The sequence below is a fragment of the Leptosomus discolor genome, chromosome 25 (assembly GCF_034619465.1).
Source record: "Leptosomus discolor isolate bLepDis1 chromosome 25, bLepDis1.hap2, whole genome shotgun sequence".
NCBI classification, from domain to species: Eukaryota; Metazoa; Chordata; class Aves; order Leptosomiformes; family Leptosomidae; genus Leptosomus; species Leptosomus discolor.
In genome coordinates, this window is record NC_141415.1 from 4,862,187 (window position 1) to 4,889,048 (window position 26,862).

Consider the following 26,862-nt stretch of genomic DNA (forward strand, 5'->3'; position numbering starts at 1 on the left):
TCCCGCCGCGATGTCCCCAGCGCTGGGGCTGCTGCTGGGGCTGAGCCTGGTGGGTGCCCTTCAGCCCGGCCTCGAGCCCCCCGAGTATGACCCCACCGAGGAAGGGGCCGCCCTCTTCGCCAGCGCCTACAACAGTACGGCTGAGCTCGTCTTCTTCGAGAGCGTCTCGGCCAGCTGGGATTACTACACCAACCTGACGACCGAAAATGCTGCTCTGCAGGTGGGTGATGGGGGTGATGCCACCGTGGGGGTGTCCCCAGCACCGGTGACTGGGGGGGAGCTGAGGCATGGTGGGGACACTTGGTGTGGTCCCCTTCCTCCCTGTGGGCTCCTGTCTTGGCACCCCAGGATAGCAAACCAGGGCTGGGACTTGTAGCCCGGGAACCACAGGGTTTTGCCCCAAACTGGCCCTCAGAGAGGCTCTGCTCCGGAGCGACAGCCCTGGTCCCAGAGCAGACTCCGGGTTATTTTTAGAGGTAGTTCTCTCCTCCCAGCACCGTTATACTTTCCTTCCCCTCCTTCCCAAACCAGGGTCAGGTGTCAAGTCTCCCTGTCCCCATCCCTGGCCAGTGTCACCACATCCCAGCCCTGTGCCATGCCAGAGCCCTGCTGCATCCCAGCGCTGGGGGCTTTTGGTTTGGGGCAGACACTGAGAGCCCAAAGTGTGCCCAAGCAACAGGGTGGCATCAGGACCACGGCTGCCAACCCCCAACCCTGTGTCCCCAGCCCACAGGGATGAAGCGAGCTTCAGGGAAGCACTCCAGGCTATGGGGAATTTGCCATCAGCCCAGCTACGGGCGGGCTGCGTGCATCCCACAGGCGTGTGCAGGTTTGGCTGGGGGTTTGCATATCCTTAGGCTGGATTTAGGGAGGCGGGGAGTTCAAACAGCCCGGGGGCTGCTCTCAGCTGGGTGAGCTGCAGCAAGGCCCGTGCTCAGCGTGGGCTGGGAAATCACGGTGGGTGGGCAGGCTGCGGAGGTTTCCCCGGCTCTTGTTGTGCCCAGGGAGCTGCTGGCTGCCCCGATGTGGGGGGCACGGCCACAGTGCTGCATACAGCTCGGAGATATACCTGCCACCCCATATGGCTACTGGTGCAAAGGGGTTGGTGAAGCCCATAGATGTGTTCAGGGACCCCAGCATCACCCCCGCACCCCAAGGGCTGCCATACAACCCCGAACCCCTCTGGATCCCACAGGGATGAGAACACAGCATGCCTTGCAGAAGGAAGGAAACACGTTTTCCTGCGCAAGGGGGAGACCGCTGCCAGGTCCAGCCGCTGCCAACTTGGCAGGACACCCAAGAGCACCCAAGTGCCCCTTCGGCCTTTTTTTGTCGAGCTGATGCAATGTCTGGGCAGGCGCCCAGCTTCTGCTGCAGATGTTGCGGTGCAGTCGGGGACCTTGGGGCAGAGTGGGAGCATCCCGGCCGTGCTGAGTCCAAGCGTAGGGCCAGGAAATCACCTTGCATGGACTTTTCTCAAGAGGCGTTTCCAGGCCAGCTTTCACCCTACCCTGTGTTAATAAACACCCAAGGATCACAGCTAAGAGCTCCCTGTGATGTCAAGGCTCCCAAGCCAGGCCAGGAAGAGAAGGGGTCCAGCTCCTGAGATCAGCCCACCGATGGGGCAGCAGGGAGGTGTGCAGTGGGATGGGGAGGCACTGAGTACTAAAGGGTTAACAGCTGGCCAGCACAACCTGAAAGGTTGAAATTGCAGGATTTGGGGAAGCCTTAGGCCAGGCTTGTGTCTATAACACAAGGGGGGCTGAGCCAGGCCACCACGGTGTGGGCAACTCCGGGACCTGCCATGAAAGGACCGGGAGTTCGGCGGTGGGAGAGGGAGATGTACCATCTCCTGCAAGGTGTGGCTCTGGGCAAGAGGCTGGCGATGGTGTTTGCTCATGGGTGCAGGACTTCTCTGGGTGCCTGGGGCAGAGCAGCCCCAGCACCCTGGGCTGTATCCTGCGCTGCTGAATCTTCACTGTGCAATCAGGAGCAGGGAGGGACTGAGGTGGGTGGCTTTGGTAGGGAGACTGGGGGGCTGTGGGCATCCAGGGGCCTCGAGCCCCCCCAGAGGGGCACCCCCCACAGAGAGTGAAGGCAAAGGGCCAGGGCTGGTGGGCACGGTTGTGGCAAGGAGGTCTCAGGCAGCAGTGCTGGCCTCGGCTCGCTCCAGCGGAGCTGTCAGGAGAGTTTAGGGTACAATTTGCCTGACCAAACACAGGCGCCTGTTCAAGGAGAAGATGAAACACAGCTGGACTCTGCTTCCTACAGCTCCCCTGGCTCCACAGCGGGGTCTGGCAAGGGGTAGAGATATCCCCTCTTTAGTGGGGAGATGCAAGAGCACCTTGCCCCCATGCAGGGTGTCCTTGGGGCTGGCGCATCCTGGCATGCCAGGGGATCAGGGACAGTTGGTACCCAGAGTGATGCTACGGGTGCTGGGATGTCCGAGGGAGGCGGTGGGTGCCTGACAGTGGGCTGCCAGGGGCACCCAGCACTTTCAGCATCCCCACCCTCATGTCTCCCAGTTGTGTGGGTGCCTGCCCCGGGCAGCCTCCAGCCCTGCCATACCGTAACTCCCTTCCCTCCCTGCTGCCAGCTGAGGGAATGTGAAGATTAAAATAAAACAAACCAGGCTTGTCGGAGCCAGGCTAAAAATGCCACGAATAACAGCTAATGAGCTCCATAAATCATGCTGGGACAGCACATGGACAGCAAACAGGCACTCTGCACCTTCTCATTCCATCCTGCGCATCACCCGGGCCAGGACACTCTCAAAAGATCAGTATTTCCCAAAAATACGTCTATCACTGGCTGGGCTGGGATGCAACCGCCTGCAATACACCCAGTTCCAAAATTGTGGCGGCTGGTCCCAGCTCCAGCTGCCTAAATAACCCCCCATGGTGCAAGCAGCTCCCAGGCATCCCACGGCCCTGGGAAGGGAGGTCAGGTCTGGCAGGAGATGGGTGACGGTGAGAGACCCAAAACCAGGGGCTTGGTGCAAATGGGTGCCCTTCTACAAGGTGAAATCCAGGTATGGCACTTACAGGGCACAGGCTGCAGGTAGCCAAAGGAGAAATGTACAGATCTAGCAAGGAGGTATAAGGAAGGAGAAAAGAGAATGTGGCGTCTTTGTAGTTTTCCTTTGGGCTTCTGCAGAGGTGAGCAACAGCAGGAATAGGAACAAAATGAAGCCAGACTTAAGAGCTCCTTCTGAAACTGGGGTCTGGCCAGAGCCAGCCTGGGAGCACCCAGACATCCTGCCCGCATGGCATGGACAGCCCTGTCCCAGCACCCCCACCCCATCCGGGCCACAACACCCTGGAGATGCCTCCAAAATGTCCTCAAAGGCCACCTTGGCGAGTGCTAGCCGGGAGCACCGCAGGCAAGCAGGGGCTGCAGACGTTGCTGCTTCAGCTGGAAGCTGATGTCTCTATCTATGAATGTCACGGATTGGGGACAGCCCTGCCTGACACCTCGTGTCCCATCCCTCTGGCTCCTACAAACCCTTGTGGCTCTGAACCCAAATTGTTGCCTGGGTGGTGGCATGTCCCTAGGGCTGGTCCTGAGTCCCCATGTCCCTCCTGCCTTGTTGTGCAGATTGAGGCATCGCTGGAGGAGCAAAACTTCACGGAGCTGTGGGGGAAGAAAGCCAAGGAGCTCTACAGCAGCATCTGGAGCAACTTCAGTGACCCACAGCTGAGGAAAATCATTGGCTCCATCCAGACCCTGGGACCCTCCAACCTGCCCCTGGAGAAGAGAGAGCAGGTAGGCAAGGTGCCAGTGAAGCCCTGGGCATTGCTGGGGTGCTGCAAAACCCCTTAAAGGCATTTTGCTCAAACCTCCAGACTCTGTTCCCAGCCCGCTGCCCCTCCATTGCATTTTGGAGGGTCTCCCTGGCCTCTGCACAGGGAAGACAGTGATGGAGTGGGGAGACGGGGTGCTGTCTCCTGGGGATGTGGGGTGTCTGCTGGCCCTGTTATCCAGACCTAATCTCATCTCAGAGCTGCCCCAGTGAGAACCAGAGATTTCCTGCTTACACGGACCGGCCTTGGGCATCACCTGGAGGCCAGCCAGGCTGTGCCCATGGCTGGGGGCCAGCTGGCTCAACCCTCCACCCCAGAGCTCCTCGGGGATGCAGCCCACTGAAAAGGAGGGCTACTGCAGCCACCTGGCTCCTGAGCCCTCCCTGAGAGCCCAGAAGCGCTGTGCCTTGGTGACACAGTTCCACGCTAGGGACATCAGGACATCCTGAGCCTTCCCCATCGCAGTTCTGAGGTTTCAGGGTCTTTTACCTAAACACAACGTGATTTCAGGCTCTGGGTATGAAAATATTGCCCAGGCTGAGGCTGGCAGCCTCTTCCCTCTGCGCCAGCACAGGGATGCTGGCACTGCCATCCCCTCCAGCCTGGCCCGTGGCTCCCTGACAGCCCTGCCCACCAAAACCCTGGCAAAGCCCACTAATACAATCTTTTCCGGAGAAGTGTTGGCCCCAGTTCCTTCCAGGAAACCCATCCCTGCCCTCTCCACATAACAGACAACATCACGTCTCCTCCCTGTACATCAGCTACGTCTCGCCTGTCCCCAGGCAGCTCCATCCTGCAGCCACCGCTGTCCCCTGCCTCTATCCCCTGGGCCCAGCTGGAGCAGAGGGATGGGAGTGGAGAGAGGGACGGAGCAGAGGAATTTCCTTCCCTGGGAATGGGCTCCCTGAGCAGGTTCCAGGAAACCTCCTGTTGATATTGTTTGCTGTTGTTGAAGTTCACAGAAATAAATCCCCCTCCTCCTCCTGCTTTTCTTATTATTTTTTTTTTAACCCGCTTAGATAAACAGGCTGTGCCGCAGCCCCGCTGACAAAGAGCTTTATAAATAGCTCCACTCCGGGACACCGTGAGCGCTCACACCGTGTTCAGGGGAGGGTTCAGTGGGCGGCTGTGCACGGCTTGTCTGTCCCAAAGAGCCTCCCTGCTCCCACTGCGTGAAGGGTGTAAAACTGGGTGATAACATGCTTATTTCACCAAAAATGCGCTGTGTAAACACACCGATCCTCCTCCGCATCCCTCCAAACACACACGCGCGCACGCTCCAGAGATGAGAAGTCTGTGCATCCTTCCTGAAGAGCCATTCCCATCCCCTGCCAGCCCCAATGTCTTTTCCTTCCCTGCAGTACAACACCATCCTGAGCAACATGGACAAAATCTACTCCACGGCCAAGGTGTGCCTGCCCAACGGTACCTGCTGGGAGCTGGAGCCAGGTACGGCCCTTGTCCCTCTGCCCCTGTGGCATGCTGAGCACCCCACAGCCACAAGTTTATCCTGGTCCCCACATCCCCAGCAGGCTGGCGTTGGCAGGTCTCACTGATGTTCATCGGGGTTGTCCTGGGGCGAGGATGGGTATTTGGGTCTGGTGCAATGGTGGTGGCACCTCTGCCCAGCTGCTGTGGGATGTGATTTCCTCCTGCCCCACTCTCATGTCCTACTTGTCCCCTCTGTGCCAGACATCTCGGACATCATGGCCACCTCCCGCAGCTACAAGAAGCTGCTCTACGCCTGGGAAGGGTGGCACAATGCCGCGGGCAACCCGCTGCGTGCCATGTACGAGGAGTTCGTGAAGCTGAGCAACGAGGCCTATCACATGGATGGTACGAGCAGGATGGGGGGATGCAGGGGGTGGTTAGGGATCAGGGCTGGGAACTGGGGCAACAGGGTGCCCCTGTGGCTCTCCCCATCCACATGCAGCTGGGCAGCCAACTTCCATCTCCCCAGTGCCAACACTTTGGGGAAAAGGCAAAAATCCTACTGCTGTCCCCTGGTACCAGCTCTTGGGGCTGGGTGGGGGGCAGCCCCTGGGGGCTGGTGCCGGGAGTCATCACTGCCTCCCTGGCAGGATTTGAGGACACGGGCAGCTACTGGCGCTCCTGGTACGACTCAGCCTCCTTTGAGAACGACCTGGAGCATCTCTACAACCAGCTGGAGCCACTCTATCTCAACCTGCACGCCTTCGTCAGGAGGAAGCTGTATGACCGCTATGGCCCCAGATACATCAACCTGAAGGGTCCCATCCCTGCTCACCTTCTGGGTAAGAGGAGGGACCCTCGAGCCTGTGCCCAGGATGCTGGTGGGGCCAGGGGGACACGTGCAGGGCCATGGTGGGTCAGGGAGGTCCCAGATATCACCGTGTTTCTCTTCCTCCCGACATACCACCATCTCTGCTCCAGCTCTTTTCTCTCCTCAGGCAACATGTGGGCTCAGCAGTGGAACAACATCTATGACCTGATGGTCCCTTACCCTGAGAAGCCCAACCTTGATGTCACGAACACCATGGTGCAGCAGGTGATGGGCTGAGGGACTCATTGGTGGCACCAGTGGGACAAAACCAGGGGGTGTTGGCCAAGGCTTGCACATAATATTGACCCCATGTGAGTGGTTTTCCATACCTGTGTAGGGGACAGCAGAAAAGCCATGTCTGGGAGGGGAAAGGGACAAAGAAATGACCCCAACTTCCCCTCAGGCAATGACCAAAGAGGCAGCGGGTGGGCAAAGAGGAAGGACAGTGTGGTGGGACCCGTCCCAGTGCCTGGGTTGGGGGCTGTGTCTATACCATAAGAGAGCTCCAAGCCCCCCTGAGGCATCAGCCCTGCTCTCCTCTCCTGTCCCTGCTGGGTGCTAGCACCACTGTTCAGTGGTTCTTAGGAATGCTCACCCCATTTCTGGGGCCAGGACTCCCATCAGGGTGAAAGGGGCAGGACCATGGTCCCTTGGAGAGACCCACCTCATCCCCACAGTGCTGAAAGAACATCAGAGGCAAAGTCCAGGGCATGGGCATCTCCTTCCTCAGCCATAACCTTCTGCCTGCTGCTCAACAGGGCTGGAACGCCACCCACATGTTCCAGGTGTCGGACGAGTTCTTCACCTCCCTGGGGCTGCTGAAGATGCCCCCCGAGTTTTGGAAGAAGTCCATGCTTGAGAAGCCAACGGATGGGCGGGAGGTGGTGTGTCACGCTTCAGCCTGGGACTTCTACAACCGCAAGGACTTCAGGTGCGTGGGGGCACACAGGGACCTAAGGCCACAGGGTAAGATCCTCCTCCACCCCCTTGGTGGTCACCATTTTGGGTACCCCCAGCCCGGCTGTGCAGTCCAATCTGTCATATTCTGGGGTAAAGTCTTGGGTCACCACACTGCCCTGCCTTCCCCTCCACTGGGTCTTTCCCCAACCCCATGGGGTCCTGCCACCCTCTCAGGGACTGTGGAGGGTCCTTCCCATCAAGGTGGTGCACAGGCGGTGTGAGGTCCCTCACTCAGCTCAGGCAACGCTCCCTTTTCACCTGGCAGGATCAAACAGTGCACGACGGTGACTATGGAGCAGCTGTTCACGGTGCATCATGAGATGGGCCACGTCCAGTACTACCTGCAGTACAAGGACCAGCCCGTCTCCTTCCGCAGCGGGGCCAACCCTGGCTTCCATGAGGCTATCGGCGACGTCATGTCCTTGTCTGTCTCCACCCCCAGCCACCTCAAGAAAATTGGTCTCCTCAGCACTGCCACTGAGGATGAAGGTATGGCAGCCACCTTGGGCAGCTGGGTGGCCTGGAGGGTTCAGGCACTGCCTGCGGCACCAGGAAGGGTTTGGAACATGCCAGGATGGGCTGCAGTCTGGCAACGCAGCCCAGAGCAGGCAAGACCACATGGCTGATGTGTGCCTTTCACCCATGCACAACCCCTTCTTGTCTCCATGGGTCTATGTGGAGTTCTTGTCCCCATGGGTCCATGTAGGACCCTTCATGGCTCCACCTTCTTCACCCCTGAGGGCAGGAGGGATGCTCTCCAGAGCTTGTCTGTGTCCTTCCCTTCTCCATCAGAGCCTCAAACCTGAAAACAGCATCTTTGTGCTTGATCGGCTTTGACCTTTCCAGCGTTCCCCCCCCTCCCTCGCCAAGAAACATCCACCCCAGGAGCTCTGCAGAGGTGGCACTGAGCGCTTACGTGCACAGTCATGAGGACAGTCAGCGGGTGACGAATCTGCCTGCCAGCCAGTGCAGTGGAGGAGGACTTGTCGCCACAGGGCACTGCCCGGCTTGGCAAGAGTCTCTCCCCCCCGCCCAACGTCTCTCAGCCAACACGTCAAAGCAGACGGCGGCAGAGGAAACCAAGCATTTGCAGACTCCTGCTGCAGGCAGCTGCTGTGTGGAGGAGGGACAGTCCTGGGATCCTCCTGCCTTGTCATTAAATACGTTTCATGACGCGGAGGCCGTCACAGCAGCCAGGAGCATTGGACCAATGCTGCATAAACACCACGGAGCAGATGGTCTCTGCCTCAAGGCATCGCTGCCCAACTAATCAGGCCTTGGCAGCCATGCCACCATAGTGATGGCAGCCAATAGACCCTCAGGGTAGTGTTGCCGACCCCTCTCTGACCCCACAGCTTCAGTTGGGTGTCCAGCAGGTCCTTCTCCAACCGTCCTTCCCCGGGTTTCCTCAAGGCAATGGGGAAGGCAGATGTCACCATCCCCTGTGCTCCCCATCATATGGTGGTGGCTGTCCTAGAGTTGATACCAGTCTAAATCATGAAGGCCTTTGCAGTGGTGTGACAGCCCTCCAGATTGAACCCCTTTCACCCTGAGATCACAGGGTGGACGTATGAAAAGGGAATCATTAGAGTTACACTCACCAAAAACCTTCTCACTCCGAGAGCCAGGCTGAAAGCAAGAGGACACCATGCTTCTCACTCCCATTGTCCCCACTCAGTAAAAGGGCACATGTTACCCCAAGTAGGAGTTGTATCTAGAGAAACCTCCTGTGTCCTACATAGCCTTCTCTAGGGAGCAAAATTGTGTGTTGAAATGCTGTCACCATTTCTCACCCGGATCTGCACACCCTCTTGCCCACAAAAAGTCTGGTGGCCACAGCACTGTCCAGCCAGACTCCTTCCCATCCTGGTTCAGGCTCTGTTTCCTGCAGAGAGCAATATCAACTACCTGCTGAAGATGGCCTTGGAGAAGATCGCCTTCCTGCCCTTCGGCTACCTCATCGACCAGTGGCGCTGGAACGTGTTCAGTGGCCGCACACCTCCGAACCGTTACAACTATGACTGGTGGTATCTCAGGTAGAGGACAGTTACCAAGGGTGGATGGGGGTGTGAAAGCTGGGGGTGTGCAAGGAAGGAAGGCAGGAAAGATGGAAGGAAGGAAAAAAGGGAAAAGTAGGCATGGAGATGGCTGGAGAACAATGGATAGTTGAGTGGGTGGGATGGATGCGTAGATGAGTGGGTGGGTAGATGGACTGATGGGTGGATGGATCAAAATACATGGAAGCATGCTCTAATTGTGCAGATTCCTTTAGCACTGTGCCTTCCCTTCATGTTCCCTGCCTTTATTCTTTTGACCCTTATTTCCATGCTCATGCTCTTGTTCTCTGCTGCCTACAGAACCAAATACCAGGGTATCTGTGCTCCGGTTTCAAGGAATGAAAGCAACTTTGACCCTGGAGCAAAGTACCACATCCCTGGGAACACCCCTTACATCAGGTAGAGGAGGTGCTGGTAAGGGGTTGGAGGCTTGGGGAGCACGGGGGGTGGGGGCTCTGCTCTGTGAGCGGGGACAGGGACATGTTGCCCCTGCACAAGACATAGAGACCATCCAGCGCTTGGCACCACAAATGGTGGGGAGCTGACATGTGGCCGGGTGTCCTCCCCCATGCCCTGGGACTTGTCTGCTTCCCTTTGTTCCCAGCGCTCACCTTCATGGGCTTCCTTGGCAGGTATTTTGTGAGCTTCATCCTCCAGTTCCAGTTTCACAAGGCGCTGTGCCAGGCAGCCAACCACAGCGGTCCTCTGCACACCTGTGACATCTACATGTCCCAAGAGGCTGGAGACAAACTCAGGTGGGGACAGAGTTGGGTCGGGACAATCGCCACGGGCAGATGTGTGCGTGGAAGCTGATGGTGTGCAAAGGAAGGAAAGAAGAAAGGAAGGAAGGAAAAGTGGCTGTGGAGATGACTGGAGAAATAGCTTTGCAGATGGATGGATGGATAGATGGAAATACATGGAAGCACTGGGGTGGGGTGAGTGGTCCTCACCAGAGTCCTGCTATTGTCCCTGTCATGACGTCCCACCCAGACAAGAGGTCACTAAAACACTTTTGGTTCCTATTGACTCCCTGCGTTGTTAACAAACGCATGAATATGTGATGAGGAGTCCTCAGTCCCCATATGCAGGACAGATGGGGGTTTCAGAAGCAGTTCCCAGGTTCATGTCCCACTCAGGAACAGCATCTTCAACTCTCATGATGCTGAGATACCATCGCCGCTTTTCTCCCACCCATCCCCTGGCCTCACGCTGGCTCTTGCTGTCCCACTCCTCTGCAGGGAAGTGTTGAAAGCTGGGTCTTCCAAATCATGGCAGGAAATCCTGTCAAAACTCACTGGCACGGATAAGATGGATGCTGGGGCCCTCCTGGAGTACTTCAAACCTGTCACTGAGTGGCTTCAGGAGCAGAACAACAAGACAAATGAGGTGCTGGGCTGGCCTGAGTTTGACTGGCGTCCCCCTGTCCCTGAAGGCTACCCTGAAGGCATTGGTAAGGCTGCAGCTCCATCCTGGGCCTGGGGAGGGGCAGGAAGATGACTTCCAAGAGACTTCCCTAACCCTCAGACAGGACAGTGCTGAGGGAGGTCCCCATGCCAGGAAAGAGACATAACCAGCTCCACGTGGAGTCACACAGGGTGTTGCTTCCCAGGAAGCAGGTGCCATTAGCCAACCCCTTGACATATCATTGTCTGAAGTGGTGGCCCTTCTGCTGTAGTAACACCATCAGTCATGGTGTGACAAGTCATCTGTTTTCAGCTGCACCCTTTCTGCTCACACGGGAGTGTCTAGGGCGTGCAGCTTGTCCTGTTATCCCATCCTCTGCCCAACGCGACACACCAGCAGCGCCCCTCTGCCCCCATTTCTTGGCTCAACCTGCTCCCAAGTTGTAGCATCCTTCAGTGGACCTGCAGTTCTAGGAAAAGCTCAACCGTGGCTTCTTCATGGGGTGGTGCTCTTGCAAAGAGAAGGACTCTCCTGACCTTCCCCTCCTCTTTGCCCATTTATTTCCTCCTCTAGACAAAATAGCAGATGAAGCACAAGCTAAAGCATTCTTGTCCGAGTATAACAGCACAGCTGAGGCAGTGTGGAACGCCTACACTGAGGCATCCTGGGCCTACAACACCAACATCACTGACCACAACAAGGACATCATGGTATGGGAACAACCCTGGGACTGTGTGGGGAGAGGCAACAGCCAAGGCAGGCAGCTGGTACCCAGGGCACATTTCAAATGAGCTCTGAAAAACAGGGCAGCCTCTGTCCCTAGCCAAGGGGTAATGTTCTCACCCAGGAGGTGCCTTTTCCATGAAAATCCTCATCATGCCATGAGGCACCCACAAGGGCAGCCATGGGGAGGTTGTCAGTCAAGGCATGCCAGGTGGTGTTTCTAGGGATGGCCTGTGTCTCACGGATCTTCTTGAAGTAACTCCTTCTGTCCCCTTCTGGTCTTGCAGCTGGAGAAGAACTTGGCCATGTCCAAGCACACCCTTGAGTATGGCATGAGGGCCAGGCAGTTCGACTCCACTGACTTTCAGGACCAAAGTGTCACACGCATCCTCAAGAAGCTGAGTGTCATTGAGAGAGCAGCCCTGCCTGAGACTGAGCTGAAGGAGGTGAGCTGCAAGGGGACAGAGCAGAATGGGGTGTCCCTTGCCACTACCTTGTGTGGGGACACAGGCTTCTCCCCACTTTTAGGAAGTGTCACTGGGCAGCCACTCCCTGCCCTTGAACAAGGTGATAGTTCGGTACATTCTACACAAAGCCATGATCCTTTTTTCCAGGATTTTCCACCCAAAGGTTGCCCGTCGCAGGCTGCAGTGGGGCCTGGCTGCTTGGGTGGCAATGGCACATTGCTTGCTGGCCCCAGTCCCTCCTATATGGGCTCCACTTTGCTTCCATTTGGGGTCACACTTCGCCTTGGAAGGGACCAGAGGAAAGCACTTGAAAACACCACAATGGGTTGTGACGTTGTCGAAAAGCAAGAGCAAGGATAACCAGCTCACATGATCTGATTTTCTTTGCAGTACAACACCCTTCTCTCAGATATGGAGACCACATACAGCGTAGCCAAGGTCTGCAGAGAGAACCAAATCTGTCACCCCCTGGATCCTGGTAAGATCTGGCAGGGTGTCCAGTGAGTCACCTTCAACAGGTCCAGAAAAGAGGGATTTTTAATAGGGACATAGAGAAAGGTCACAAAGGGACCTTCCCACCTGAGCAGCACCATTGCATTAGTCCAGCCCATCCAACAGCATCACTTTGGCTTCATTGCTCTCCCTTCAGACCTCACAGACATCATGGCCACCTCACGGGACTATGATGAGCTCCTCTTTGCCTGGAAGGGCTGGCGGGATGCTTCTGGGAAGAACATCAAGAGCAACTACACGCGATACGTGGAACTGAGCAACAAGGCAGCCGTGCTCAATGGTCAGTGTCCCACTCCTTAGAGACCCACTATGCTCTTAGCATCCTGTGAGCAGAGGAGTGGGCTGATAGTCCAACTCAGAGCCAAAATATTGAAGGTGTGGAGGTCCCACCAACTCCCATGAGATCCCCTGTCTCATAGATATGGAGGGACCTGGGGTGCCTGGGCAGCAAGGCAGACTGTGGTCCAAGAAGGGCAGTGTCTGACAGCTTCTGCTCTTGCCCTGCCACAGGCTATACCGACAATGGGGCCTACTGGAGATCCCTGTATGAGACACCTACCTTCGAGGAAGATCTAGAGAGGTTGTATCTGCAGCTGCAGCCCCTGTACCTCAACCTGCATGCCTACGTACGCCGAGCCCTATACAAAAAGTATGGTGCAGAGCACATAAACCTGAAGGGTCCTATCCCTGCTCACCTGCTAGGTAAGGGCTCTGCTCCAGCAGAGCTGTGTCTCCCACCAGGCATAGTTTGCTCCAAGTCATGCTAAGAGTTGAGGCTGGTCTCTGTTCAGCTCTGGCTAAAGGCCCAAAGCCCCATGAGATGGATCTGCAGAGGCCAGTCTGCCCCAGGAAAGGGCAATACACTCAGTGTGACTCGACCTCTCCTGCACAGACAGGCTCCTGCTTGCATCACCCTTGTGCAGGCAGGGCAGGGACCAGGCAGGGTGATCCACTCTGCACAGGAGTCGGGAGTAACTCGTTGCCTTTGCTTTTCTCTCCCTGTCTCACTCCCACCTTGTGTCGTTCTGTGCTTCCCAGGCAACATGTGGGCCCAGTCATGGTCCAACATTTTCGACCTGGTGATACCTTTCCCAGATGCCACCAAGGTGGATGCCACCCCAGCCATGAAACAACAGGTCAGTGCTTTTCCAGACTGCTCTGGGCAAGACCCTTGGGACGCAGCACCCTTTGGCCATCGCCACCACCCATGTTGCCAAATGCTCTGTTGCTGCCAAAAACCTCCATGCCTCATCTGTATTCTCTGCTCACCTGGGTATGCCAAGGGCTGGATCCAGCTCTAGCTGCCCCCTAAAAATCTTCACTTCCCAGAGGAACAAGGCTGCCCCTGGCCTCCCATCCTTCCCACAGCCTCCAGCACCCCTAGCATCCCCCATTGCCCCTCACCAGGTCCTCCATCTGCTCTCTCCCCAGGGTTGGACACCCAAGAGGATGTTTGAAGAGTCGGACCGTTTCTTTACCTCTCTGGGCCTCATCCCCATGCCACAGGAGTTCTGGGATAAGTCCATGATCGAGAAGCCAGCAGATGGGCGGGAGGTGGTGTGTCACGCCTCAGCCTGGGACTTCTACAACCGCAAAGACTTCAGGTGCCTATGGGAAACAAGTGGTGGCCCCAGCTGACATGGCACTGGGGCAGATAGCAACATCGTGGTAGAATAAGGGCAAATGGCCTGATGCCACCGCAGTGTCTCTCGCCCTGTGGCTGTGGCAGCCCCACTCTGGCATTGCCACTGGTACCTGAGATGCTAGCAAGAGCCCCCATGGTGGATGGAGGGCAATCAATGCCTTCCCTGTCATGGAGAATGGAAAATCCAGTGAACAGGGCCAGGGAATGGGCAGGGGCAGCAGGAGATGCAGGAGAAAGTAGAGTGACCAACCCAATGGAGTAGAACCGGTCCAGCCTGGCATCGAACGTGGGGTGGGGGCATGTGGAAAGGGAGGCCAAGTAGGGGGTGTCATCATTCATGGAGGCTTTCACCCCAGCACTGCCCTCCCTTCTCCTCCATCCCACATGTCCTGGTCCAGGATCAAGCAGTGCACCGTGGTAAACATGGATGACTTAATCACAGTCCATCACGAGATGGGACACGTCCAGTACTTCCTGCAGTACATGGACCAGCCCATCTCATTCCGCGATGGGGCCAACCCTGGCTTCCATGAGGCCGTTGGGGATGTCATGGCCTTGTCCGTCTCTACCCCCAAACACCTGCACAGCATCAATCTGCTGGACCAAGTCACAGACAACCAAGGTGAGCTGGCAGGGGGGTACCACACCGCAAAGGTGGGGGTGTTGTTGGGGGCAGCTGGAAATGCAGAGGGTCAGGATGGGCTGGGCAGGGTGGAAGGGGTCAGGGATGTGCACAGTGCATTTGCATGCGTGGAGAGGACAAGACCTGGTGGGGACAACTTACTCTTGGGCAGAATGACCCGTACAGGGTGGAGAGGTGGTGGGTACAGCACTGCCTGGCTCACACCTTCCCACCCTGGGCAGAAAGTGACATTAACTACCTGATGAGCATTGCCCTGGACAAAATCGCCTTCCTGCCCTTCGGGTACCTCATGGACCAGTGGCGCTGGAAGGTGTTTGATGGGCGGATCAAGGAGGACGAGTATAACCAGCAGTGGTGGAACCTCAGGTGTGCTTGAATTCAGACCCCTCTTCGGTGCAAGGGCCTTGGCCATCATCCCTCTGGGTGTTTTCTCCCTGTGGTCCAGTTGGCTGCAAGGGGACACAATGGGATACATAACGCCCTACACTGTCCTCACACCCCGCTGTGTCCCCTCCTGGCTTACCCCACCTTCTCTTCCCCATGCTGGGCTAACTCTTCCTCTCCATCCCAGGATGAAGTACCAGGGCTTGTGCCCACCAGCACCAAGGTCTGAAGATGACTTTGACCCCGGGGCAAAGTTTCACATCCCTGCCAACGTTCCCTACATCAGGTGAGCAAGCAGGGCTGAGGCAGGAGGGAGACTACTTGGACACAGAAGCAGGACCTCCAGTTCAGATGCCAGTGATGGTACTTTGTTTCATGGCTGGTGGGATACTTGGTGGTAGTACCCTGAGGGTGCTGGGCAGCTCCAGGGACCTGACAGAGTCTCAGAGAGGAAGGCTGGATTTAGGGGAATTTCTCCTTATCTGAGGAGGATCGGCTCTTCCACCCAGGCAGCCATAAAACACATGTTAAAGGAGAAATGGCACCAGTAGATTGGACCAAGTTGATGGAGGTGGAGCTCCAAAGCCAGTGATGTTCCTCCAGATGAGAAGGGTGCAACCAGGGGATGAGGGGGGCCACATCCTCTCTTGCATAGCCATTAGTAGGGCCCATTCATACATCCTCACCCCTCTCCGCCGCCCCACCAGGTACTTTGTCAGCTTCGTGATCCAGTTCCAGTTCCACAAGGCTCTCTGTGAAGCAGCCAGGCACACGGGTCCCCTGCACACATGTGACATCTACCAGTCCAAGGAGGCTGGGAGGATCTTGGGGTAAGTGTGTGGGCAGGGCAGAGCCAAGACATTTGTGTCCTCAAATACCTTAAAGCCAGCTCAGCAAGACAGGAGGCAACACAGTCCCTGGTCATCCATCCCCTCTCTGCCCCAGCATGGGATGCTCTGGTCCCTGGCCCTGGGGTGAGGGCAGGGGAGGACCCTGGGCAGGGGCACTTTGGGCTGGGTTCTGGGGCTGTGATTGCAAAAGCAGCCACTAGATGGTAGCTGGGACCCTGACAGGTGGAAGGCTCCCTTCTTACTCCTCCTCAGCCCCGGTTCCTTAAGGAAAACACCCCCCTTGCTTCAAGAAAAGCACCTGCAAAATTAACCCTTTCATCCAGGAACTGCTCTTCATAAGGCTGGATTCACTGGGGGGCTTTAATCCATGTAACCCCCCTCCTTCCCCCCAAGCCGAACATCCTTCCCTGTGCTCTGGGCTGGCAGAAGAGTTTCCAAAGGGTTTCTGATACCAAAAGTACCAAGCCCTGGGGAAAAGGGAAGGGCTGGTGGCCAAGAGGGCAAAGGGGAACCCACTGGAGCTGATTTCTCCTGTCACAGGGAGGCCCTGAAGCTGGGTTTCAGCAAGCCATGGCCTGAAGCCATGGAGCTCATCACGGGGCAGCCAAACATGTCAGCTGATGCCCTGATGAGCTACTTTGAGCCGCTCATGACATGGCTGGTGAAGGAGAATGAGAAGAACGGGGAGGTCCTGGGCTGGCCCGAGTACAACTGGACTCCTTACACAGGTATGCAGGGCTCAGCCAAACAGCAGGTCCATGATGTGGCAGAGCTCAGCCCTCACCAGGGCCAGAATGGGGTACATTGAAGGGATGGAGCTGTCTTGGTGCCTCCTTGGCCATCCCAAATACCACAGGGTGTTTGGATGCTTCTCCTTAATTCCTCAAGGAGCTGAGTCTAAAGGAGACAGACCACCAAGAGACCACACCCCAGCCCAGAGCCACCAACACCAACCATGTCCCTCATTTCTCCATTTTCCAGCCACTTCAACCCAAGCTGGCTCCAGCCAAACTGATTTCCTGGGCATGTCCCTGGCCAGCCATGAAGCCACAGCAGGCAGCTGGGTCCTGCTCGCCCTGGCACTCGTCTTCCTGATCGCCACCATCTTCCTGGGCGTCAAGTTCTTCTCAGCCAGGAGAAAGGCCTTCAAATCCAGCTCAGAAATGGAACTGAAATAAGGCAACCATCAGCAGGGGAGCACGGACAGGGTGCAAGCATGGGCATTTGGCCAGGCTGGCAGCTATGCCATGGGCACATTTGCCAACGAAGCCATGGGTTTCTACAGCCCAGGACTTCTCTCTCCAATCAGGTCAGATTTTTTTTTCACTATGCAAGAGCCAAAGCAGAAAAGAGCTATTTATTTGTCAGCGTCTGCGTCAGGGGAAAGAGAAATTCGGGCACCGGCAGGCACGGAGCTATCATAAGCTGCCTCTGCACCCAGGGCTGGGAGCTGGTCCAGCCTGGACACCCACCAGCCATCTCCAACTTGTGGGCAAAACCACAGAGACTTCAAGTGACAGAGGGCAGTTTGGGGAGGGACAGAGCATGTTGCCACCCCCTGGTTTGCCTGCTGCCAGGCTGTTCACTTGCATGGATGAAAAATAAACCCATGTCTTGTCACCCTCTGAGCAGCAGCTCGGATCCTTCTTGCAGGGGGGGCTGGGATCTCAATGGGACAGGGCTCTCCAGCAGGACAGCTGCCACCCCAACCCCATCACAACACTAATCCCTGGGGACCAGCCTGGCTTTGGGGCAACACAACTGCAGCACCCAACCTCCCCCATCTCCATTCATGAAAGCTCAGCATTCCCTTGCAACGTCTCCATCCTCCCCTAAACCATGGCTCCCATCGCAGCTGACAGTACATGGGCTCCCTGTGGAGCATGTGCCTAAGGAAGCAGCTGAATTGGGGCCAGAAACCCCCAAAGTCCAGGCCTGAACTGTTCAAAGCGGGGAGGGGGGGATGTGGTGTGTCACTGAGCCCAAGCTGGGACAGGGCTGGAGCTCCCGACTGCTGCAGCTCCAGCGGGCGCAGGAACGACATGCATTTACGTAAGAACCAGGGGGGGTTCTGAGGTCAGCGATCGCCTCTTGCCCTCCAGCTCCTGATTATCTTGGGATCAGCCATGCTTGAGGTTTCCTCCCCACCCCGGCCCCGTCTTTCTTCTGCTTCTGTAAATAAAACTTCGTATTTGTTCTGCAGTGATTAGGTGCAAAACTAATCCCAGGCTGGGGATTATTGCAGCCTTAAAGAGCCGTGATCTGCTGCGGCCGGGCGCAGCAGGGGAAATGAGGGGATCTGGGATGATCACCCAGCCCCATCCCATCTGATGGCCTCTGCCCTCGGTCACGTCTTACATGGGGAAACTGAGGCCCGGGAGAGGCTTGTTGCACCCGGGAGAGGAGTAGAAGGCAGGTGTCTGCTCGCCCACGCTCGGGTTTTTGTTTGCTTTCAATCCTCCTCCAAGCACAGCACACCCACAGGGAGGTGAAACCCCGACTGCTTGTCTTTCTGCCGCAGTCCCCAGACCCAGGGAGCAGCCACCCCAGACGCCTGCACTCACCCCTGTCCTTCCCATGGCCACATCCTGATGCATCTGCTTTATATCCCAGCACACCGGGCACTCTCCTCTCCCCCCCTTCCCAGCAGCACGATGCTTGTGGAGCAGAGACCTGGCATGGTGAGAGCTGGGTTTGAAGCCAAGTGTATTTTCAGCCTGGGAAAGCAGGCTGGTGCAGGTGTGCTCCATCCAGCTCAGCTCCTCACTGGTAATTTTGAGCCCCCTGGCTCCTTTCTGCCCCATTAGTGGAGGAAAAGAAGTCTCCAAGCTCATCAAAATCCTACAAGCTTCATGAAAATTGCTTTCTGGAAGAAAAATAAAGAAAAAAGAGCCACACTGATCACTCTCGCTCAGGGACTGCAACACAGGCTTAGCCCTGATTAGACATCAAAGAATCCACATAGGAGCTGACTGGAATGGACAGTGGACACAGATACAACGGTGGGTGGTGGGCGCACTGGGCTGTGGCCTCCTGCTCAGAGCTACACAGACAACCCAACCCCACAGTCCATCCAGAAGACAGGGGTGGACACCAGGTTACCTTCAACACAGGTCCAAAGTCAACCCAGGAGATGGGACTGGACATAAGGTTACGCCCAGCCCAGCCCAGGGACTGGGACCAGCTCAAAGTCCGAAGCTTGAGCTTAAATTGGAGCTGCTGGGCCATGGGTGGGGGGCCCAGGTGAAGCTTTTAAGGACAATAAAGGCCTCCTGGTGCCCTGAGGGCTCTGCCAAGCCGGCAGCAATGTTTTACAAGATACCTTTAAAGCGAGGACGATTTCCCTTCCCCGTTGCGACAACATCTGGAGAGATTTTGCTGCCTTCTGGCTCCTGCATCACGCTTTCTGCTGAAATTAGGAGGCTTAGCGAAATTACTCCCTAAGGAGGAAAAAAAAACAATGTAAAAGAAGAAAAAAGGAGGAGATTCCCCCTCAATTCACATAACTCCTTGATGGGGAGCTCAGGAAGCAGCGGGTACCCCAGGCTTGTGGGGGGCTGCCCTGCAACACCCTGTCTGCGCACGAGGAGAGATTTCCTTTAAAATCACATAAATTTAAAGCAAGAAACACCCTGGCCTCCCTTCGCTGTCTCAGTGACCCTTTGAGCACCACAGAAACCCATTTTCCAATTTCTTTTTAGGTCCATTACCCAGGAAGGTGGCTGGGGGGTCCCACACCCCGCGGCCCCTCGTTGCTGCTGGAGGCCCGGCCAAGTCAGGTCTATTCTTAGGCGACGGGTGGCTGGGCAGGAGCAGGCAGGGTGCACAGGGCCGCGTTCCTCACATTCCCCTTCCCCGGGGACAAGGAGCGCCTGGAAACACGCAGCCACAGCTTGGCAGCAGCCAGGGGCCATCAGCGGGGGCCACCCCGGGTGGGGGAGATGGGGGGGAAGCAGAGTGGGGGGGGTCCCAGGGGACAACAGAAGTGTCGCAGGGATGTGGTGAGCCATGGTAGGGAGCGGGGACTCCCCATCCCTGCCAGCTCCCTGCCCGTGGCTTCAGTCCCTGCGAGCCCTGGCTGGCACCATCCCTCCCTCCTCCTGCTTGAGGCAGGGTAAAGGTGAACTCGGGGGTGAGAGGCAAGTGGGGGACCCTAAAGACCCCACCCAAGCAAGCTCAGACACCCCCCCAGCCCCATGGCTTAGCAAGAATTCCCTACCGAAGTGGACAGGGGCCAGGCCCAGCCCAAATGACACCCCCACCCTCCTGATGTCCCCTCTATCCCCCATCAAGCCTCAGGGACCTGGATGGTGCCACCCACGCCTGTGGATGCATTGCACCGGGCACCCAGCTGGCTCCCACCCTCACCAGGGGATGCACCCGGGGGTGTGAGCTGGCCTGACCCCCTTCCCAGCCCTGCGTGGGCAGCATCCCCCCGTCCCGCTTCCTCGAGGTGCCTTGGCAGCAGGCTCTGCCCATGTCCCCATGCCGTGTCCCTAAGCTGGTGGGGATCGTCCCCACCCCTCAGGGCTCCCCCTCAAGCTGACACCGTCCCCACCAAGGCCTTGTAGGCAGCGGGGAGAGAAATGCTGCAGATTGAAAGTGCTGCAGCCCCGAACAACGGGGGGAGCATGCGGCCAAACCCTTGGCACTCGGCTCCTCTCCCCCCTCCCGTGCCCAGGAGGGTTTCCAGCCAAACAGACCCGCTGCAGGCACTGCCAGCGCCCCCCTCCTGCGGCCGCATCCTGCCCTTCCCCGGCTTTCCCTGCAGCATCGCTGTGAGTTATTGCAGCCGCCTGCTCGCCCCATCCATCCTCCTGGCCCCAAGGACTGTGGGTGAGTCATGAGCCTGCCCCGTGCCTCAGTTTCCCCTGCTGTGCAGCAAGGACAGGCAGGATGCCGGTGTGGCTGCTGTGAACCGAGCGTGCCACATCCCAGAGCTGAGTCCCCACAGCTTTTTCTGCTCCTTCCGAGTGGGAAGTGGCTCTTGTCGGGAAACAACGTCCGTGACTTGGTTTAATGTCACCGAGTCCTTCCCAGGTTTGTAGCCTCCCATCGGGCCTCCCCTGGGAGGGTGTGGCACAAAGCCCAGGCTGATGAGGGTTAATTTTGGCTGCACATTTAACCGTTGTTTGGTTTAGGTGGGTTTGGGTTTTTTTTTTTTCATACTTAGCAAACAGTGCAGCGGTGAAAGCCTGGAAAAATACATCAGGATTTGGTGTGGCGGGGAGTCAGGACAAGGAGCATCCTTCCCCCTGCAAAATCCATTTACAGCCCCAATTCCTTCCTCCCTTGTCACATCCTCGGAGCATCTTCCAAAAGTGAAGGGCAAAGCAGGGGCACGAAACACACCAGGCAGCTGGGACACTGGAGCCCATCTGGGGACAGCCCTGGTGGCTGCAAGGGGCTTTGGGGACCGCAAGAGCCCCGTCTCTCCCTTGCCGGCTGTGTTTGCCGTGCGGCTCTAATTACAGAAATGTGGAGAAATGCCGTCTCTCAGTTGGCAAACACTTCTCCCAGCAAGTGCCAGCCGGCAGCTGCCGTGCTGAGATTCGAGCGGGCGCCTGTCCCCTCCACCCCACACCTCCCACCCCAAACCCACACCCCATTTCACGGCTGTACCCCCTCATCCGATGTGCCTGCACCTGCCTGGGGCAGCCCCTTACCCGATGGGTGATAATTTCCTGCGCAGATTATAATTCTCTGCACAGATCGTCACTCCCTGCACTCCCAGGTGGCTCCTTATGCACTTGTGCTGCAGGAGCAGGGAGGGGGAGGACACCCTTGGGAAGCACCCAGGTCTCCTTTGCCCTGGAAATTGGGTGGTTTCCCACAGATTCTCCAGGGTGTAGGAATGAGGGAAAGAAGGGGAAAGGAGCAAAATGTGCAAAACACTCAAGGAGGAGGAGGAGGAGGAGAGGAAAGAACTGAGCAAGGGAGGAGGAGGAGGAGAGGAAAGAACTGAGCAAGGGAGGAGGAGGAGGAGGAGAGCAGGGCAGGCAGAGAAAGGATTACTGCTCGGTTGAATTAGAGGGAGCCCTTCAGCTGCCTTGAACAGCAGGAGAATTTGCCCAGAGACCCCAATTCTTCCTGTTCAGAATAAAATGTAAGCAGAGGATTAACTGCAAGCATATGCTTAAGACCCAGGGAATTGAAAGAAGTCTGGGCATAAAGTGCTTCAAGGAGGGCAAGGAGGCAGGGCACGGACCAGCAGCCTTGTGGATGACCCAGCTCTGCAGAGGTGCACTGGGGGTACTAGGAGAGCCGTGGGGGGAGTGCAAGAGCTATGGGGGCACTGGGAGTCTCCTGGAGCTTAGTCATTAATAACCTGAAAGGGAATGACATGACTCAACTCCATCTGTGAGGGCTGTATGGGGAAGATGGTTGGTAAGAGAGGCTCTTTCATCAGCCACGTGATGGGTTGAGACTCCCCGGCCAGAGAAAGGGGGATCAAAGTGGCCCCATTGCCATGCCCAGAGCAGGACAAGCCTTCCTGGTGTCACCCCACAGACCCAGCCCTGGCAGAAGGGCTGGGGAGGCCAGGGCTGTGCCCTGCTCCATGCCCAAAGCCCTGCTGGTGCCCCTGCACTCCCTTTGCAGACCTGCTCCCCACCAGGGAGGGCTGTGAGCCAGCACGTGCCCTTATCATCAGACATATCCGTGTCCACGTGATGTGCTCATGAACATCCCGGACTGATTTATGGGATGAGAGGAGGGCAGGAGGCCAACCTTAAATCCTGACTGCCTGGTGATTAATAATCATAATTATGGTCATATTAGCTGTAGTAATAATAGTTTGCTTTCCCTTGCAGAACTGGTCATCCAGGAATCTCAGAGCGGTTTCACAAGGCCAAGTGACCGGCGTCCTTATTTTCTAGCGAGGCAATTGCGGCACAGAGCTGTCTCCCTCGAGTCACCCAGTATATCAACAAGAAAACAGAGAAGGCAGGAGCCTGGACTCGGTGTCCCTCTCCCTCCCCCATGCTATTAAGCTGCATCTGTGTAATATAGAGCAAAACATCCTCCACGACTCGCAGTAAATCACGGCAGAGGCAGTGTGCAGAGTGGATGGGGGGAGATAATGGGTTTTTCACCCTCTTCAACAATAGAACAAGTTTTTCTCCGCTGGGGAAGGCTGACTTCTGTGAGAGACAGAGATAAAAGCAGCAGTAGGGCTCTGAAATGGGCCTGAAAGTGCACCTGCCTCTGCTCACCCACTTGCATTGTTGGCCCAGGGACAAGAGGCAACTCCAGCAGGCAATGCTGTGGGTCGAATGCCCCATGGGCTTGGCCTGGTCCCCATGTGTATTGCTGAGGGGCACTGGAATATTAATTGAAAATCCCAGCAAAACACTGCTGCTGATGATAATGGACCATAATCCTCTTAGACCAATTTCATGCCTGAAAAATCGTGCATAACAAAATAATAACAGAAAGTCCCTCAGTGGACACTGTCCTTAGCAGGGCCTGGGAGAAGAGGGCCTGCCAGAGGGGATGTCTCAGGAAGAAAAGGGAGCTGGTCCCCTTGGCCTCCACCCCTGAGGGGCATGGAGAAGTGGGCAGGAGAAGAGCTGAACTTGGGGCTAGGTCTGAACATCTGCTCTAGCAGGGCAGCATCGCCTTGGGACCCCTATATCGCACAGGGACCCGGGTACCCACCAGGCCCCCTGTCCCCTACAGAGCCCACGGGACCTTCTGGGACCCCAGAACCCCAGCACCCCCTGAACCCTCCGTGTCCCCCAGAGCTCCCAGGACCCCCTGGACTCTCCATGTCCCTCGGGGGCCTTCCGTGCCCGCAGAGCCCAGGCTGGGTTCCCCCCATGCCAAGCCCCCCCCCCCCAGTACAGACCCGCAGCCCCCCCGCCCGCCCGCCCCGCCCGCCCCTTCAGCACCGCCGCGGGTGGACAGCGCCGGGCGCGGGGCCCCGCCCGGCCCGCGGCACCCGTCGTCCCCCCCCCCCCCCCCCCCCCCGGGAACCCCCGAACCTCCCCCCGGCACCTCCAACACCCCGGCCCCGCACCCCCTCTTCCTTCACCCTGCACCCCATCTTCCTTCTCCTGCACCCCCCCGCACCCCCTGTTCTGCGCCCCCCTGCGCCTACCGGCACCCTCTGTCCCGCTGCACCCCTGCACCCCTTTCCCCTCACCCCGCACCTCTCAGCACTCTCTCCTCTGCTTCTGCACCCTTGCACCCGCAGACACCCCCTCCGCCAACAACTGCACCCACCGGCACCCCCTGCTCTGCCTCTGCACCTCTGCATCTCCTCCTCCGCCCCTGCACCCCCGCCCGCACCACTCCCTGCACATTGGCATCACCTGCACGCCCCCCTCCACCCACCACCCCCTGCACCCCATCACCGCCTTCCTTCACCATCCCTACCCCCCCGCTCCCAGCACCCCTCCCAGCACCTCCTCAGCCAGCACCCTTCTTTCACCACCCCCATCTCCAGCACCCCCAGTACCCTTCACCTCCACTTTCACCAGTCCCCTCCATCTCCAGCACATCCTCCTGTCCCAACACCCCAAACCTCCAGCACCCCCTGCACCAGCCCCTCCAAGAACCCCACCTCCAGCACCCCCATCATCCCCGGCCGCAGCCCCTAAAGGACCCCAACTCCAGAGCCCCAAGCACCCCCTACCGCAGCCCCCCAAGGACTTCACCTCCACCCCTTCATCATCCTCAGCCCCCAGGGACCCCACCTCCAGCACCCCAAGCACTCCCTGCCCCAGCCCCCCAAGGACCCCACCTCCAGCACCCCCATCACTCCCTACCCCTGATTCCCAAGGACCCTACATCCACTCCCCCCAAGCACCCCCTACCCCAGCCCCCCAAGGACTTCACCTCCACCCCCTGTCCCAGCCCCCAAGGACCCCACCTCCAGCACCCCCAGCACCCACCTGCGCCCTCCCCCCCTCCGCGCTCCGCCCCGGAGCACCCCCAGTCTGAGGGTGCCGGTGCCGCGGGATGCCGGGGGGTACCGGGGAGACCCGGGGGGTCCCCGCTCCCCAGCCAGCAGCTGTTGCTGCTGACGGCTCCCGGGGGCAGCGGTGACTAAGCACTTTGGGGATTTCTACTCTTATTATTTTATTCTATTATTTTCTCCCCCTTTCAAGCGGGTCCTCCTCCACTTCCCCCCTCCCTCCTCATCCTCATCCTCCCCGGCCGCCCCCGCCCGGAGCCGGGCGCGGCAGGGCGGGCGGAGGGGTTCCCCCTTCCGGCCACCGGGAGCATGGGAGCCCCGGGCCGGCTCGGCTCCAGAGCTCGGCCAGCCCTGGGGTGAGGCGGAGCGGGGCCGCGCCGTGCCGGGCCGTACCGAGCCGCTCCGGGGTCGGGCCGCGCTCCCCGCCGCCCCCGCGGGAAGTTCCGCCGCTCCCGGGGAGCGCAGGGCGGCGGAGCGATGCCGGTACGCCGGGGCCATGTGGCCCCCCAAAACACCTACCTGGACACCATCATCCGCAAATTTGAAGGGCAAAGTGAGTACCGCACCCCCGACCCCGCTCCCGCTCCCCCCGCGGCTGCGGCCGGCCCCCCAACTTCGGGGGACAGCGGGGACCGAGGGGGGGGGGCAGGCGGGAGGGCAGAGCGGGGCCACCCGCAGGGTGTCCCCGGGGGAACGAAGGCGCCCCGAGAGGGGCGGGGGGGGGCGGGAGAGGGGTAGGCGACAGCCAGGCAGCGTCCCCGCGGGTTTTTATAGACAGGGCGACACAAGGGGGAAGAGCGGTCCCATGCCGGTGGTCCCCCGGGGGCTGGAGGCACCGCAGCCCCCCCCGCCGTCCCCGGGCTGGGAGGGGGTCCCCGGGGTGGCGGGGAGGGGGTCCCGGCTAGCAGGGCTGGGGGAGTGGGGCGTACGCCAGCGCAGACGGGCTCGCTGCCTGTTTGCCTTCAACTCTGCGCTGCTCGGAGGCAGCCGTCCCTGGTGAAATGTTGCCATTTGCTGTTGCTCGGAGTAATCCCTTTATATGAATTTTTGGGCTGGTTTTCCTGTCAAACACAGCGAAAGAGTTGGTGCGCATCGGGGAGCGCTGGGGTTTGCGTGCGGCTGGGTGGGGGCTGTGGGGAAGGAGGCGGCGGGGGCTCTGCTGTCTGGGCACTCCGATGGGGCTGGGTCCCCCCCATGCAGCTGGGGACGAGGGGAGGGAAGCAAGGCACTGGGCTGCCCCCAAAAGCTGTGCTTGGGGGTCTGCTGTAGGGTGCCGGGGCTGTACACCCCACACCGCCCCGGCTCGCTGTGGTTTTTCTCTGGTGTCTTGAGTTTGCCGGGTGGGCAAACGCCCCTGGCGCTGCCATCCCTGCCAGATCTGCACTGCCTGCCCTGGCAGTGAGTGACGTGACCCTGGGGACAGAAAGCGAGAAAAACTGTCCCTGGTTCCTATCAGTCTCCGCTGGGAAGCGGCGGCTGGGGAGCAGCGGGGGCACGCGGCGACGTGTGCCAGCGGGGAAGCAGCCAGGCCCCCTCGTCCCTGCCCGCTCCCTGCCTGCGCTCTGCCAGCCATGTCGGGCACCAGCTGGGCTCTGCCAAAACATTGCCCTGCGCTCCTCCACGGCAGCTTTGTGGTGTGAAACTCCAGAGTTGAGAGACACCAAACCAGCCCCCCCACCCAGGTCACGTTTGTTACCACGGGCAGTGCATCCTCCCCTGCTTGTGGGTGACTTCACCCCCCACCTGCAGCACCCATGGGTGCAGCTGCACACGGTGAGTCCCCAGTGGAGAGGGAGAGGCCCAACGCTTCCCTCCCAGGGCCGGTGCAGAGTGCTAGTATTGCGGGGGCAAGGCCAAATCTGCAGGTGAGGGTAGGGCTGAGAGCAAATTTAGGGTGAAAATACCCCCAAGGAGACCTGGCCCTGCAGCTCCTTCCCATCCCAGCCTTGGTCACATCCCCTGCGCTCAGCACAGCTTCCTCCAGCACCCTGCCAGCCCCATAAATCCTGTCCTGCACCAGCCCAGCCTGGATCCAGCCCATGGAGCTGGTGCTGGATGGGGAAATGTTTATCACAGGAGCGTGCCCCAGCAGCGGGGCTTTGGGGGAAGGTCCCCTCCTGGTGCTGCCTTCCAGCTGGCAGAGCAATTTGGGTAGAGAAAGATCAGGAAGAGGGAACTGGGAAATATTTG

General features: G+C 58.4%; 2 protein-coding genes across 2 annotated transcripts in view; both read left to right on the plus strand.

Moving 5' to 3' along the window:
* Positions 1–10: 10 nt before the first annotated feature.
* Positions 11–16,930, plus strand: ACE (angiotensin I converting enzyme). Its single transcript, XM_009948357.2, has 25 exons — positions 11–220; positions 3,598–3,765; positions 5,165–5,252; positions 5,496–5,639; positions 5,885–6,076; positions 6,233–6,330; positions 6,864–7,036; positions 7,331–7,554; positions 8,957–9,101; positions 9,423–9,521; positions 9,755–9,877; positions 10,361–10,572; positions 11,100–11,236; positions 11,537–11,695; positions 12,107–12,194; positions 12,366–12,509; positions 12,740–12,931; positions 13,268–13,365; positions 13,661–13,833; positions 14,273–14,496; positions 14,739–14,883; positions 15,089–15,187; positions 15,609–15,731; positions 16,293–16,480; positions 16,734–16,930. Exons 1-25 carry the CDS (start codon positions 11–13, stop codon positions 16,928–16,930), a joined length of 3,843 nt encoding a protein of 1,280 aa, XP_009946659.1.
* Positions 16,931–25,149: 8,219 nt separating this feature from the next.
* The window catches only part of KCNH6 (potassium voltage-gated channel subfamily H member 6), a 32,454-nt gene continuing 30,741 nt past the window's right edge, over positions 25,150–26,862 (plus strand). Inside the window, exon 1 of the mRNA XM_086477833.1 lies at positions 25,150–25,225. Within this exon, the coding sequence (XP_086333959.1) occupies positions 25,150–25,225 (76 nt within the window). The remainder of the gene's footprint in view (positions 25,226–26,862) is intronic.